This window comes from Nicotiana tabacum, chromosome 16 (assembly GCF_000715075.1).
Source record: "Nicotiana tabacum cultivar K326 chromosome 16, ASM71507v2, whole genome shotgun sequence".
Classification (NCBI taxonomy): domain Eukaryota; kingdom Viridiplantae; phylum Streptophyta; class Magnoliopsida; order Solanales; family Solanaceae; genus Nicotiana; species Nicotiana tabacum.
Genome location: NC_134095.1, coordinates 11852252 through 11865401, shown reverse-complemented (window position 1 = coordinate 11865401; position 13150 = coordinate 11852252). Strand labels below are relative to the sequence as shown.

Here is a 13150-nt window from a genome sequence, read left to right as displayed (position 1 = left end):
CTATTCTTTTTAGAAGAACTATATATATATATATACCAACTAAAAAAATTAAACAATGTACTCGGTCGGATTCTTTGTGTAACAATACTTTTTTCTTTAAGGCAACCCAAATTGACCAAGCTTTTGAATGGATATCCAAATTAACTAATCGAAGAATAAGTGCCTTGTTTAATGGAAAAAAGAAGGAAGGAAAATAAAAAACTAAGAAATCGAAAAATCCCCTAAAAGAAGGACACGAGTCCCAAAAAACTAGAGGAGAAAAATCACAGGTGGAAGGGAAGGCTTCCATCGCGTCACGGACAAGTATAAATAAATTAACTAAATACCTTCCTATTTCGTTTTCTGCCTGCATCTCTATATTCACATTGAATCATTCCCCTTTCTTCGTTTCTCCTCCTAAATTTCTGAATTATCCGCAGTTTGGTACGTTCTTCTTCTGCTTCAATTAGGGTTCGTTACCCATTCCACCTACAAGTTTTTTTCTTTTTTTTTTCCTATTGTTTATTGCTCAGCTAAATTATATGTTAATTTTCACAGATTAGGTCAAGAATTCATTTATCATTATCAGCAATTCCAATATTGTTTCTCTATGAGGGCATCCGATTGTGTCCGCCTTCGATTCTAATTCCATCAGAAGCACCAAAAAAAGGAATTTTTAAAGTATTTTTGTAATTCTAATAATTGCTTCTTCAATGCCGTCGTTTGTTTCAACATCGAAGGCAATTAGGCGTTTAGTTACGTATCGGAACATATTTAAAAGGACGGGAGTTGATAATTCGGGTTGGGGATTAGGGAATAATGTTCAAGTTCGATGCTTGAGTGGCATTGCTGGTGTTCCTTCACTTGCTCCGGGTTGTTATGATACTGGTACCAAGCTCATTAAGCCTTCGTCATCATCGTTGGGAGAAGTTTATAGGATTGGGCCTTTAATTCAAAGCAGAGGATTTTTAGGCTGCGGTGATGGGGAAGAGGGGAGTATGTTATCCAAAATACACGAGGAGAGGCGTGTCTTGGGGTAAGTCCTTAATTACAATTTGCAGCTTTTATGATTATCGATCATGATTTATTTTAGTATTAGTAGAATGGAATGATAAATTTGAGTTCTTAGTTCATTCGTTGTGTTTAGATATGCTATGTTAATACGATGATTTTTATTGTGACGAACGAACATACATCCAATGCTAAGTGAAAATTATTTTAGAAGATGTAAAGTTTGAACTATTTTTTTATTTTTTTATTATTGATGTAATGTTTGTGTTTTGTGACTTATTTTTTTTCATTTCCCCCTTTTTTAATCTTCTCTCCCATTTTTGAGAAAAATATGATGGTGAGCAAATAAGTAATATGTGTAAGATACATATAGATATAAATCGATAAACATGGGCAAAACCTAAGGGATTGTATGTTCAGTCTGGACTACTACAAAGGGAAAACTGAAGTTACAATTATTTAACTTCATCTGCTAATTGGCTAGATCAATGCATGGAAAGAAAAGTGGGATGAAGGAAGAAATAAAGATACAACCTTTAAGTTTTGTACCAATTGAGGTTAATGGAAGGAAAAGAAGAAAAGTAAAGGTACAACTTTCTAAACTTTGAGTACCAATTAGGTGAGGTAAGGTGAATGAAAAAATAAGGAGAGTAAAGAAGAAAAGTAAATCCCTTAAGCTTTAAGTATCAATTTTCATGAGAGGTGAATGGAAAGTAAAGAAGGAAAGGGAAGAATAAATGTAAACGGTACAATTATCAAGGGATTAAGTACCAATTATGTAAGGTGAATTGAAAGAAAAGAAGAATAAAAAGGTAAATACAACTCTTAGAATTTCTGAGTACTAATTGGGTAAAGTGAAAGAAAAGGGAAGAAGAGAGTGAAGTATTACTTTGTGATAAACTTTTTTTCCAAGTACATTGTGGAGCGGCATGGTCAGTGAGGATTCACGTATCCAATCCCAACTTGCTTGGGATTGAGGCATAATTGTTGGTGTTGTTGTCTTCTCACCCTTCTCCAAAGAAAGTATTCCCTTCAAGACATAACTTATTTATCCTACCATTTTCCCAATTTTTTTTACTTCGTATTTTCTTCTGCTACCAAACGAGAGGAAAACAATTCCATGTATTTTTGTTCTTGTCATTAGCACATCCAGGTTCCAAGCGTGATCTTTACATTGTAAAATTGTACTGAACATAGAAAAGGACAACCTGTAATTAGTGTTGACACCAAATCGAGAAGTTACTTTAGGGTTTTTGAGGTTTATTAGTACTATAGCTATGCCTAGTAGCGTGTGTATGGTAATGTCGTATAGCTCCTTATTGGAAAAAGGTAAGTAATGTCGTATAACTCTAGTATGATCCTTGTGATACATTTAGATGATGATGCATATCATTGAACTCGTTGGGGGACTGCTTATGTTGGTATGTTGTATGCTCTGCTTTTCCGTCAAACTGTCTAGATAACTATATTTAGGGCTACAAACATTCTTTGAAGCTTTGACACAGTTTGTTCAACCACTATCATAATTCTTATATCCAGCACACCTTTTTGGTTTATTGGTGCAATCAATAATGTCCTCATTTGATGATCCACAATCCTGTACCATCTGACTTCTCAAGAATAAAGAGAGATCTCAGGAGAGTACATTATTTTAAGTTGTAGCTACAATTGTCTAGAAAACATGCCTTGTCAACATAGGCCAAAGGTTTTCTTGCTCCTTTGTTTATTATTTTTCTCAAGGGCAGAACCAAGTTTTTTGCCATCCTAGATCGGCCCCGCATGTACCAATAGCAATTCAGACCACCTCTAAGCCTTGCCCTCCTAACCTATTTTTGTACGAGCAATCATCTTAGAGGAGGCTATTTAAAAGAGACCCATGTGATTAATTATTTCCTGAATAGTCCAGAAAGTACAATTGTTATTCGCTTACCCTTTGGTAATACATTATGCTTATAAAAAAAAGTCTGTTACCCTCAATTACAGTAAGGGAGCATAAGAATTTTATATTCACACAATTTCACAAGAAATGAAAGTAAATGGTGGTATTTAATGGGAAACAGGTAAAAGAACAAATGAGATGTAACAGACGTGGGAAGGAAAGGCCCCATTTTCTGTAATTTACATGACGGATAAGTAGTGAAAGGAAACATAATAAAATAACATACTTACGTCTTTGGTTAGAGAATAATGAAGACCGAATTAAAAACCATTTATTTCCAATTCCTTAAGTCAGCAATTTACTCCTCCTGCTTAAGAATTAATGAGGATGCACTTTATGGGAGTAGGACTTGATCTCAGCATGTTTTTACTATTCAAACTTTTTAATGGTTAAAAGAGTATGGCTGTTGAAGAGTCACTCTTTGCTTTCAAATTTTTCTTGAGCTACAGGAGGGAAAGGATAACTTCCATACTTTCACTACTACTTACTATATGAAACACAAGAAAACGTAGGCATTTCAGCAAGTAAAATTTTCAGCAGAGTTGATGATTCGCTCTGCGTGCTCAGTTTTCTCTCTTCTTCTTTTGTGAAATTTGGTAGCGAATTTGGTTTGATTTTCATCTGCTAGAGATCCATGCTGATTACTCCTTCTAGATAATTATCTTCATTTCAAGTCCTGAAACGCAAAACTGTCTTTCAATCCCCTACCGCTATCAGAGAAGTCATTGGACTTGCAATGATAACTTGTTTCATTATTATTAGTTACTCTCCAGAGCAGTTATATGCTGTGGTTGCTGCTGTTGACTTGTATGAAGATTTCCTCCCCTGGTGTCAAAGGTCGGAGATTTTAAGACGCCATCCAGATGGATCTTTTGATGCTGAGCTAGAAATTGGCTTCAAATTTCTCATTGAGAGTTATGTGTCTCATGTGGAACTAACCAAACCAAAATATATCAAGGTAACATTGACCCATGAATCTATATTTATTATTATTTTTAAATTTATTGTGGTTAAGCATTTCTTTCAATCTAGTTCGATGTTCTTTCTTTTAAAATGTTTTAGTTACTGTTTTTCTTACAATAACTATTCTATGTATCATCATGAATTGTTATCACCTGGATCTTAGTAAGATCAATGGTATCTCCATTCTTGAAATCATGCAATTACTAGAGTGGAGGGTACCAATCAAGAGTTAGTTCATTTGCAGATATGCCTTCTAATTGAAGCTACGAGTGTCAATGGAAGGAGAAAAGCATAACTAAAAAGCTGGCGTTGAATTTATTCTTGAGAAGTTGGACTTTGATTGGGGAGAGTGTAAAAGCTAGTAAATTTACAACTTCAGAATTCCACATCTTTTTTGGGGACAACTACTATTTTAAAAGGCATTATTTTCATAAAAAAGCATTATTTTTCAAATTCATGGCTTAGATGAGGTAAGGAAGTTTTGTAAAAGGACTTGCAATCTTTTGGAAACAATTCAGATATAGCAAACTATCCATATAGGCGATTCTAACTAGTGTGATTCCAAGCAGCTGGATCAAGGTTTAGTTATTGTTGGTAAACTTAGATTAGGCCCGGTATTTGGCAGGAGCTTTTATTTTGGTTAGAGATTGTAGATCAGTGTAGGGAGACCTAGCATATGTATACCTTGAGATTTAGAGAACCCTAATTTGCCTTGCAAAACTAAGATTGGGTACTGGAATGGGGAAAAAACCCAAATGAAACTGATGGGATATTGATGATTCATATGGGCGACTCAGCTAGTTTTGAATTGAGGTTTAGTTATTGTTGTTGTTGATGTACTGTTTAGAAAATATGCGGTATGGTGATAGAATCCCAATTTGTATGGCGAATGAAGGAGAGTGTATGCTAACAAAATGAGACATCAATGGATTTTGTTAGCTCCCTGGTTCTAGAGTGACAGTGTAAAGGGGCTAGCTGCAATGCTACTTTTGTTCTTTTGTAACTTTGCATCTTCTTGACGCCTTTTGAATAAAACATCTTACTTCATAAAAAATGAGACATTAAAACTCGAAGAATCATACAAAACAGATAATTAGAAGTGTAGAAGAGCATGCTAGAAGCACACATAGAACTGATAAGAGCAGAAAGATTAAGCATAGTTTTACATATTTTAAAGGTAGGTTAGAGGCAAGATGGCTTCTCTTCCTTTCTGCGCGTCATTTTCCCTTTCTCTGCTTGTTGTTTCTTTGGCATTTGGGCCTTGGTTTTTTTAGGGCTTCATTATTACTATGAAGTCTGACTTGATATCACATATAATTAATTTTAACATCTGAACAAGATTTTCAAGAAAAAAGAGCAAAAAATTGGGAACTTTTCCTATCTGTGTCTTGGCGTTATACACTTTCAACAAGTGGCAGAGTGTATATTGGGGGAAAGTACCGAAAGAAGAGGACACGGCTGGTCATGCATCCACCAAAAAACCATGGCTCATTCTTCTTATGCCATTAACAGGTGTCTTGTAAGTAGCATGTTGATGATAGGGATTTAAATTAAGGTGGCGGGAGGGTCACAATGATTTGTTACTTGGTCTACTTTTTGGGGTTCTCGGATGAAAGGTTACTATCCTCTATTATATATTTTAAAACAAGAATTTAAATGTACATGACATATCAATTAGGTTCTAAAACTTTAGGATATAGGTATCATCAACGAGTATCTATCCGTTTGTTCAAGTAATCTGGATGGTTTTACCTCTAATGACCATTCTGGATTATCTAATTCACCTTTCTTTCATTTTTTTTTTATTGTTGCAGACAACTGCTACTGATACTGGCCTTTTTGATCATTTGATTAACATCTGGGAGTTCAACCCTGGACCAATTCCAGGATCTTGTAACCTTCACTTTTTGGTGGATTTTAAGTTTCAATCTCCGTTGTATCGACAGGTAAATGTTCCATTTCGATATATTACAATATTTGACATCTTAGCCATTTTACTATGTGAGTAACAATATTCAGAAGATACTAATTACACTGCTGCATATTGGAAAACTTTTGGGGTTTGCTTGACTGAGGTACACTAGGTGATTATCTTATTGTATTGATATAGACCTTCCTTGTCCCTTATTCCAAATTAATTCTTCAGTTAATTGTTCTTCATTTGCTTGATGCACTAAAGAATCAAACCACATGAGTTCGGGGGTTGAAAATATCATTTCCCTTTACTACACGGAATGCATTTTGAACATCAAGTAAATCACTTTTCATACTCCTATCTCTCTGTAAAAATAATCCACTAAGGGTGTTTGGTATGAAGGAAGATGTATATGTATTCCTTGAAAAATGTTTTCCTTGGAAAATAAGTGATTTTCTTATTTTCCAGTGTTTGGTTAAGTAGCAGAAAATATCTTTGAAAAATATATAATGTACGCAAAACACTATATGAGACGAAATGGGTAAGGGCAGGGGAGGATGGTAGGTTGGGGTCTAAGGGCCGGAGTGGCGGTGGCTATGTTTGGAGGGGTGGGGGGAGCGGAATAGGGTGGGGAAGGTTGAGAATTTTGGAAAATGTTTTTCCTCGTTTTGGTAGGGAAGTCATTTTCCTCCAATTCGAAGAAAATGAGCTCATGAGGAAAATGTTTTCCAAAATATTTAGGCCAACCAAACATGTGAAAATTGGAAAACACACCTAAGGCTTCAATCTTATGCCTCCTAAATTTATATTTTTTTTTTGATAAGATAATGGATTTTATATAAGGCATCAAGAAGATGCAAAATGTACAGTGCAGTAAAAAACATTGTTAGCTCTATTACAAAAGGCCTAATCTAAAGTTAAGGAGCTAACAAAGTCCAAAAAGGCTTCCGGGGAATTTACAGGTGAAAGGTTACTCCAGCTACATAAACTTGCTAAGCATCTAGCCTTAAGTATGTAATTTGGAGTAGAAATGCCCTCAAAACATCTTGTGTTTCTCTCAGTCCATATACACCAGAAGATACAAGCTAGGATCATCTTCCAAACTTCCCTGATGGATTTTCTGACCTTCCATGAACTCCAGCTAATCAATGCATCTTTTACACTTTTAGGCATAACCCATTTGAGACCAAAAGCTGAGATGAACATGTTCCATATGTCAGTAACTGTTGCACAATGTAACAAAAGATGTCTATTGGTTTCAATAGCCTGTTGGCACATATAGCATCTGTTGACAATGTGAAAGTTTCTCCTAGTGAGATTGTCCTGGGTGAGGCATGCTTCATATAAGGCTATCTAGCTAAAGCAAATCATCTTTGGTGGTAACTTAGTTCTCCAAATTAACTTCCATGGCCGATTGACTACCACTTCATTCTGATCACAAAGGGAGAGATAACCCGCCTTTACAGAGTATTTGCCATCTACTCTATCACCCCAAATGAGACTGTCTTGTGCCTGGTCGTTGGTTTGGAATGACCCAAGCCTCTCCAATAGATTGAGTAGATCCTGTATCTCCCAGTCTTGCAAGTTTCTTCTGAATTGAGGGTTCCATGTGTTATCGGCTCTGTTATTTGAAATTGTTGAGTTTTTCCAAGTGGATATTGAATAGAGGGCAGGAAATTCAACTTGTAGTGTGGAGTCCCCCAACCATCTATCTTCCCAGAACTTGATATTTGCTCCATTGCCTACCTTGAACCTACAGTTGTTGTGAAATTCCTCCCCTAGCTTGCTGATATATTTCCAAGGGCCTACTCTAAATGGTGTTGTAGATACATTAGTACACCAATGATTCTTGGTACCATGCTTTGCAGTCACCACCTCCTTCAAAAGGACTTGATCCTCTTGAGAATATTTCCACAACCATTTCATAAGCATGCTCTTATTGTGGATTCTGAGGTCTCTAATACCTAGACCACCTTGAGATTTAGGTTGAGTTACTTTTTTCCATTTCACCAGGTGGAATTTGTGGCTTTTGCTATTTCCTTCCCAAAGAAAGTTCCTCCTGTATTTATCAATCTGCTTCAGCACTTTTCCTGGGATGGGAAATAGGGACATAAGGTAGGTGGGTAGGTTGTCCAGGACACTGTTGATGAGTGTGAGTCTGCCTCCCATAGAAAGGTATTGCATTTGCCAATTAGCTAGCCTTCTTTCAATTTTGCCTATAACTCCACTCCATATATCAGTAGACTTGAATTTGGCACCAAGCGGTAGCCCAAGGTATGTGGTTGGTAAGGTACCATTATTGCAGCATAGTATGTTAGCCAGGCCCTCTAGATTGGTTACATTATTTACTGGGTAAATGACACTCTTCAACATATTGATGTGTAAACCTGAAAGAGCTTCAAATATAAGCAAAGTTAGATTTAGATGTAACACTTGAGATTCTTCAGACCCACAAAAGATGAGGGTATCGTCCCAAAGATGAGGGTATCGTCCCATATAATAGATGGGAGACAGACACAGTGTTCCTAGGACTGATACCAACTTCAAATCCTTTGCACCATTGTAAGTTCCTGGCTTTGTTCAGCATGTTACTCAGACCTTCCATGGCTATGATGAAGAGAAATGGGGAAAGAGGGTCCCCCTGCCTAAGTCCCTTTTGGGGAGAGAAGAAGCCAATTGGACTTGAGTTAACCAGAACAGAGTATTTCACAGTTTTAGTGTAGAATTTCATCCATTTAATCCATTTGTCGTCGAATCCCATTTTCCTCAACATCATAAAGAGAAAGTTCCAGTTGAGCTGATCAAAAGCTTTCTCTATATCTAATTTGCACAATAGACCTGGTTCCCCTGATTTGAGCTTCCAGTCAAGGATTTCATTGGCAACTAGAGCTGCATCAGTGATCTGTCTACCTTTTATGAAGGCATTTTGCTGTCCAGAAATGAGCTTCCATATTACATTCTTCAACCTTTCGGCCAGAAGTTTTGCAGCTATTTTATAAACACTTCCTATTAGACTTATTGACCTAAAGTCTCTTAGCTCCACAGCTCCCTTTTTCTTAGGGATTAGAGCAATGAAGGAGGCATTGCAAGATCTCACCATCTTGCCATTCTGGTGGAAGTGGTTCAAGGTGTCAATTAGGTCTGACTTGATGATGTCCCATGCACTTTGGTAGAAAGCCATTGTGAATCCGTCTGGTCCAGGAGCCTTATCAGGAGCACATGCTTTGATGGTAGCTCGGATCTCATCTTCTGTGAAGTCTTTTTCTAGCTCAGCTTTTTCCTCTTCTGTAATGCTTGCCAATCCCTCAAAGTTAGCAGTAGGCCTCCCAGGTTCATTGCAGTAGGCCTCCCAGGTTCATTCTCAGAATAAAGATTTTGGTAGAATCCCAAAATTTCATCCCTAATCTGATCCTTCTCCTCAATTAAGTCATTGCAAACCTTGAGTTTATCAATGTTGTTTTTCCTTCTGTTGGAATTAGCTATCCTCTGGAAGTACTTGGTGTTTCTGTCCCCTTCTTTAAGACAGAGTCATCTGGACTTCTGCCTCCATGAGATCTCTTCTGCCAATGCTAAATTCTGGATTTCAGTTTTAAGTGCGACCAATTTGGAGAGTTCAGCTGAAGATAGAGCCCTATTCTCTGCAGCTTGTTCCAATGCCAACAGATCATTCAAGGCATTGGTTCTTTGAATTTCTACATTCCCAAATACTTCTCTATTCCAAGTAGAGATATCTTTCTTGAGCATTTTAAGTTTTTGAGTCAAAATGAAGTTAGGGTTGCCATTAACTGTGTAGCCTTGCCACCCCCCCTTAACTTTATCAAGAAACCCCTCAGCTTGTAACCACATGTTTTCAAATTTAAAATAAGAAGGGTTTACCTCCCAATCTCCACTCTCCAGCATAATGGGCTTGTGGTCTGAGATGACATTTGGAAGTACCATCTGAATCACCTTCCTGAAGGTGTCACTCCAATCGTTTGCTATAAGAAATCTATCAATCCTGGAAGCCTGGTATATGTTTTCACCCCTGGACCAAGTGAATGAAGCACCTTGAAGAGGAAAATCATTAAGACATAAATCATCAATTGTTTCAGAGAAGCTTTTCATTGCCTTAGACCTTCTGCTGCAATTTAGCCTTCCATGTTCATATCTGCAGACATTAAAGTCACCACCAATCACCCAATGCTCATTCCATAGCCCTCGAATAGCTGCGAGTTCATCCCAAAGCACTTTTCTTTCGGGATTTGTATGTGGGCCATAGACTCCTGTAAAACACCATCTGAAATCTTCATGAACACTTTCCAACATGCTAGAAATTGTATAGATTCCCTGATGAAGTTCTATGCAATTCCAGCTTCTCCTGTCCCATATTATCACCACTCCACCCCTGCTATCGCTAGCAGGTAATCCACTCCAACCAGCCCATCTGGTGCCCAGTAACTGTTGTGAAAGCCCATCTGACCATTCATCTATTTTTGTTTCCTGAATACATACAATATCAGCTTTCCCGTTCTTAATTAGAGACTTCAAAGTTTCCCCTTTTTGCTTTCATTAAGCCCCCGTACGGTTATCTCTCCCTTTGTGATCAGAATGAAGTGGTAGTCAATTGGCCATGTAAGTTAATTTGGAGAACTAAGTTACCACCAAAGGTGATTTGCTTTAGCTGGATAGCCGTATATGAAGCATGCCTCACCCAGGACAATCTCACGGGGAGAAACTTTCACATTGTCAATTGATGCTATATGTGCCAACAAGCTATTGAAACCAATAGACATCTTTTGTTACACTGTGCAACAGTTACAGACATATGGAACATGTTCATCTCAGCTTTTGGTCTCAAATGGGTTATGCCTGAAAGTGTAAAAGATGCATTGCTTAGCTGGAGTTCATGGAAGGTCAGAAAATCCATCAGGGAAGTTTGGAAGATGATCCCAGCTTGTATCTTCTAAATTTATATTTCACGGCCTGTGACTCATCTATTACCACCACAGTAGCAGAAGCATGTCGCTCAATATTTACTACCTACCTTCTATTTCTGCAAATCCACATTGTTTGTCTACTTTTGCCACGATATAAGCTGATGCATCAAATCATAGGACTAAAAGGAAGTATATGGAGAAGGATGGAATTTTTGCGGCTGTACTCTGATAAGTTGCATTCTGTTTTTCTATTGGGTCACTGGGGGTAAGCGGCTGAAAATGGGCTTAAATTGTGAGCATCAGTATCATAAGTTAATGTTGGACATATGGGATTAATTTCCTTCTGTGTTGGTTATGTTATATCAACTAATAAAAGCTGATGGTTCCTTCGTTTGGTAATGTTTTGGTGCTTGATATCGTTCTTGCAGCACAGTTAGACCGTTATTTCACTTTATTTGTAGTGCAAAGCTTCTTAAATTCATTAGTTTATCTAGTAAGTATTGTGTTTCATTTTCCTCTTTTGATGGTTACGTCTGATAAAAGTCACTACATATAATCCATCTTTTTGATACTATTTTGGTGCTCGACACCATTTTCATCTTTTTGAGGCGCTAAGCCATTTCAGTTGTTGTCTTGATGGTATGAAGCAGATGGATCCCTCCTTCAGCTCCAACATCCTTCCCATTCTTTTCTTCTGGGAGTGAATTTATAAGAGGATTTAGCACTTGTTTACAGTAATCTGGATGATGTTCCACCTATTTATATTTTGTTTGTTTGGTTTGATAAATCAGGGTATAAGCCAATTCTCTCTTCCAAGTTAGTAACCTCAGCTACCTAAGTAGTTATATACTTTATTAAGTACTGTACTTGTGAATTTTTATTTGAGTGGGTACTGAAAATTGAACTGTTTAGGCTGGATATGGTATTTGGCTAACTAGAGGCACCTCAACAATGAAAAATGAGATTGCTGAATTTACTTAATGGAGTTGATTTTGCTTTTGCTATAATTTGTACTAAAGTTTGTTTGGGAGTTTCAGAAACCCTGCTTTTATTTTTCAGTTGATTGATTAAGGTGCCTTATCTTAACTTACTAACTAAAAGCCATGGGGGCATTGTTCTTTTACAGGTAGCAAACATGTTTTTTAAGGAGGTGGTCTCTAGACTAGTAGGTTCATTCCATGATCGTTGCCGTATAATATATGGACCAGGGGTTCCGGTTCATGAAAATACATATCAACAAAGGGTGTGAAAACTGGTGTATTGTTTGTTGATGAAATGAAAACATGAGGGGCCAGTTCAATTTTCCAAGTGCCAGTTGGTCCTATTGCATTCTAATTCTTGAGTTAATTCAAAACTTGAGAAAGTGCTGATTCAGCCTCCCTGGTATTCCCAATTTTCTCAGAATTACTAAATTTACTTCTTTTGGTTTCTTCTGGCGGGAATACGTTGGGCCCGGAAATGTAACTGTTCTGGTTATGCCATTTCATTGTATCATATTGCCTCAACTATTACTTGAATCAGTTCATAAGGTATTTTGACTAATGTTTTTAGAAGCTTCTGTAGAAGGATAAATATTCCTTTAATTTACATTAAAGGTACAGGGATGCTATCGATCAATGTAACATACACCGTACTCTTATTTATGAAATTTAATAATTGGGCCTAGCTAGTCTTGATAAAAAAGGGCGATGTGCACAAATAGTCACTAACAACACCTGTCTTTATTTTAAAGGCAGTGTTTTAAATGTCTTTAGTCTTTAGCCACTGGTTTAATAAACTTATACCTGACTGGATGAAAATACCCTTCTGCTACAACTTATACCTACGCTTTTATTAACGATCAGCAGCAGCAACGCTAAATTACTTCACTGTGATCGTCGAAATTGCAGAAGATTCTCTTCCGATTTCAAACTATAGAATTCAACATTCTCATCCAAAAATCGATATATATATTTACAGTAAGTTATACTTTTATGTGTTTCTGTTGATTTTTATTTCGTCATAGTTATACTTTTTCCAATTTCTATTGATTTTTATACAGTAAGTAGAAATTTGATATTTTTGTTTGAATTTCTTGATTGATAAAGTTAAGGACATCGCGTCCTGTGATAATTCTATAAAAATTGAGCACATAATATTAAGGACATAGTGTCCTGATTTTGCAAATTGAATTGAAAAAGTTAAGGACACAATGTCCTTAACTTTGTTGCTGTTCTTCTGTATATTAAGCACATATTGTCATAGTTTTGCAAATTGTTTTGCAAATTGTTTTGAAAAAGTTAAAAACACTTGGTCCTGAACCTTGAGTTTCAAGTTGAAAAGTTCAGGTGTCCTGAAATTTGACTTACATGTTCAATATTTAAGGACAGTTGGTCCTTAACTTACAGTTATTAGTTAAAAAGTTAAGGACAGGTAGTCCTTAACTTC

At 36.8% G+C, this 13150-nt stretch overlaps 1 protein-coding gene across 2 annotated transcripts; it reads left to right on the top strand.

Moving 5' to 3' along the window:
• The first annotated feature begins 252 nt into the window (after positions 1 to 252).
• Positions 253 to 12265, top strand: LOC107817733 (uncharacterized). 2 transcript variants are annotated; one of them, XM_016643602.2, is made up of 5 exons: positions 253 to 423; positions 538 to 1015; positions 3692 to 3887; positions 5707 to 5838; positions 11850 to 12265. In XM_016643602.2, the coding sequence occupies exons 2-5, from the start codon at positions 693 to 695 to the stop codon at positions 11970 to 11972; spliced, it is 774 nt and encodes a 257-aa protein (XP_016499088.1). In that variant the 5' UTR covers positions 253 to 423; positions 538 to 692; the 3' UTR covers positions 11973 to 12265. The 2 variants fall into 2 exon arrangements, with proteins under 2 accessions (XP_016499088.1, XP_016499093.1); XM_016643607.2 differs by having other exon boundaries at positions 312 to 450.
• Positions 12266 to 13150: the final 885 nt, after the last annotated feature.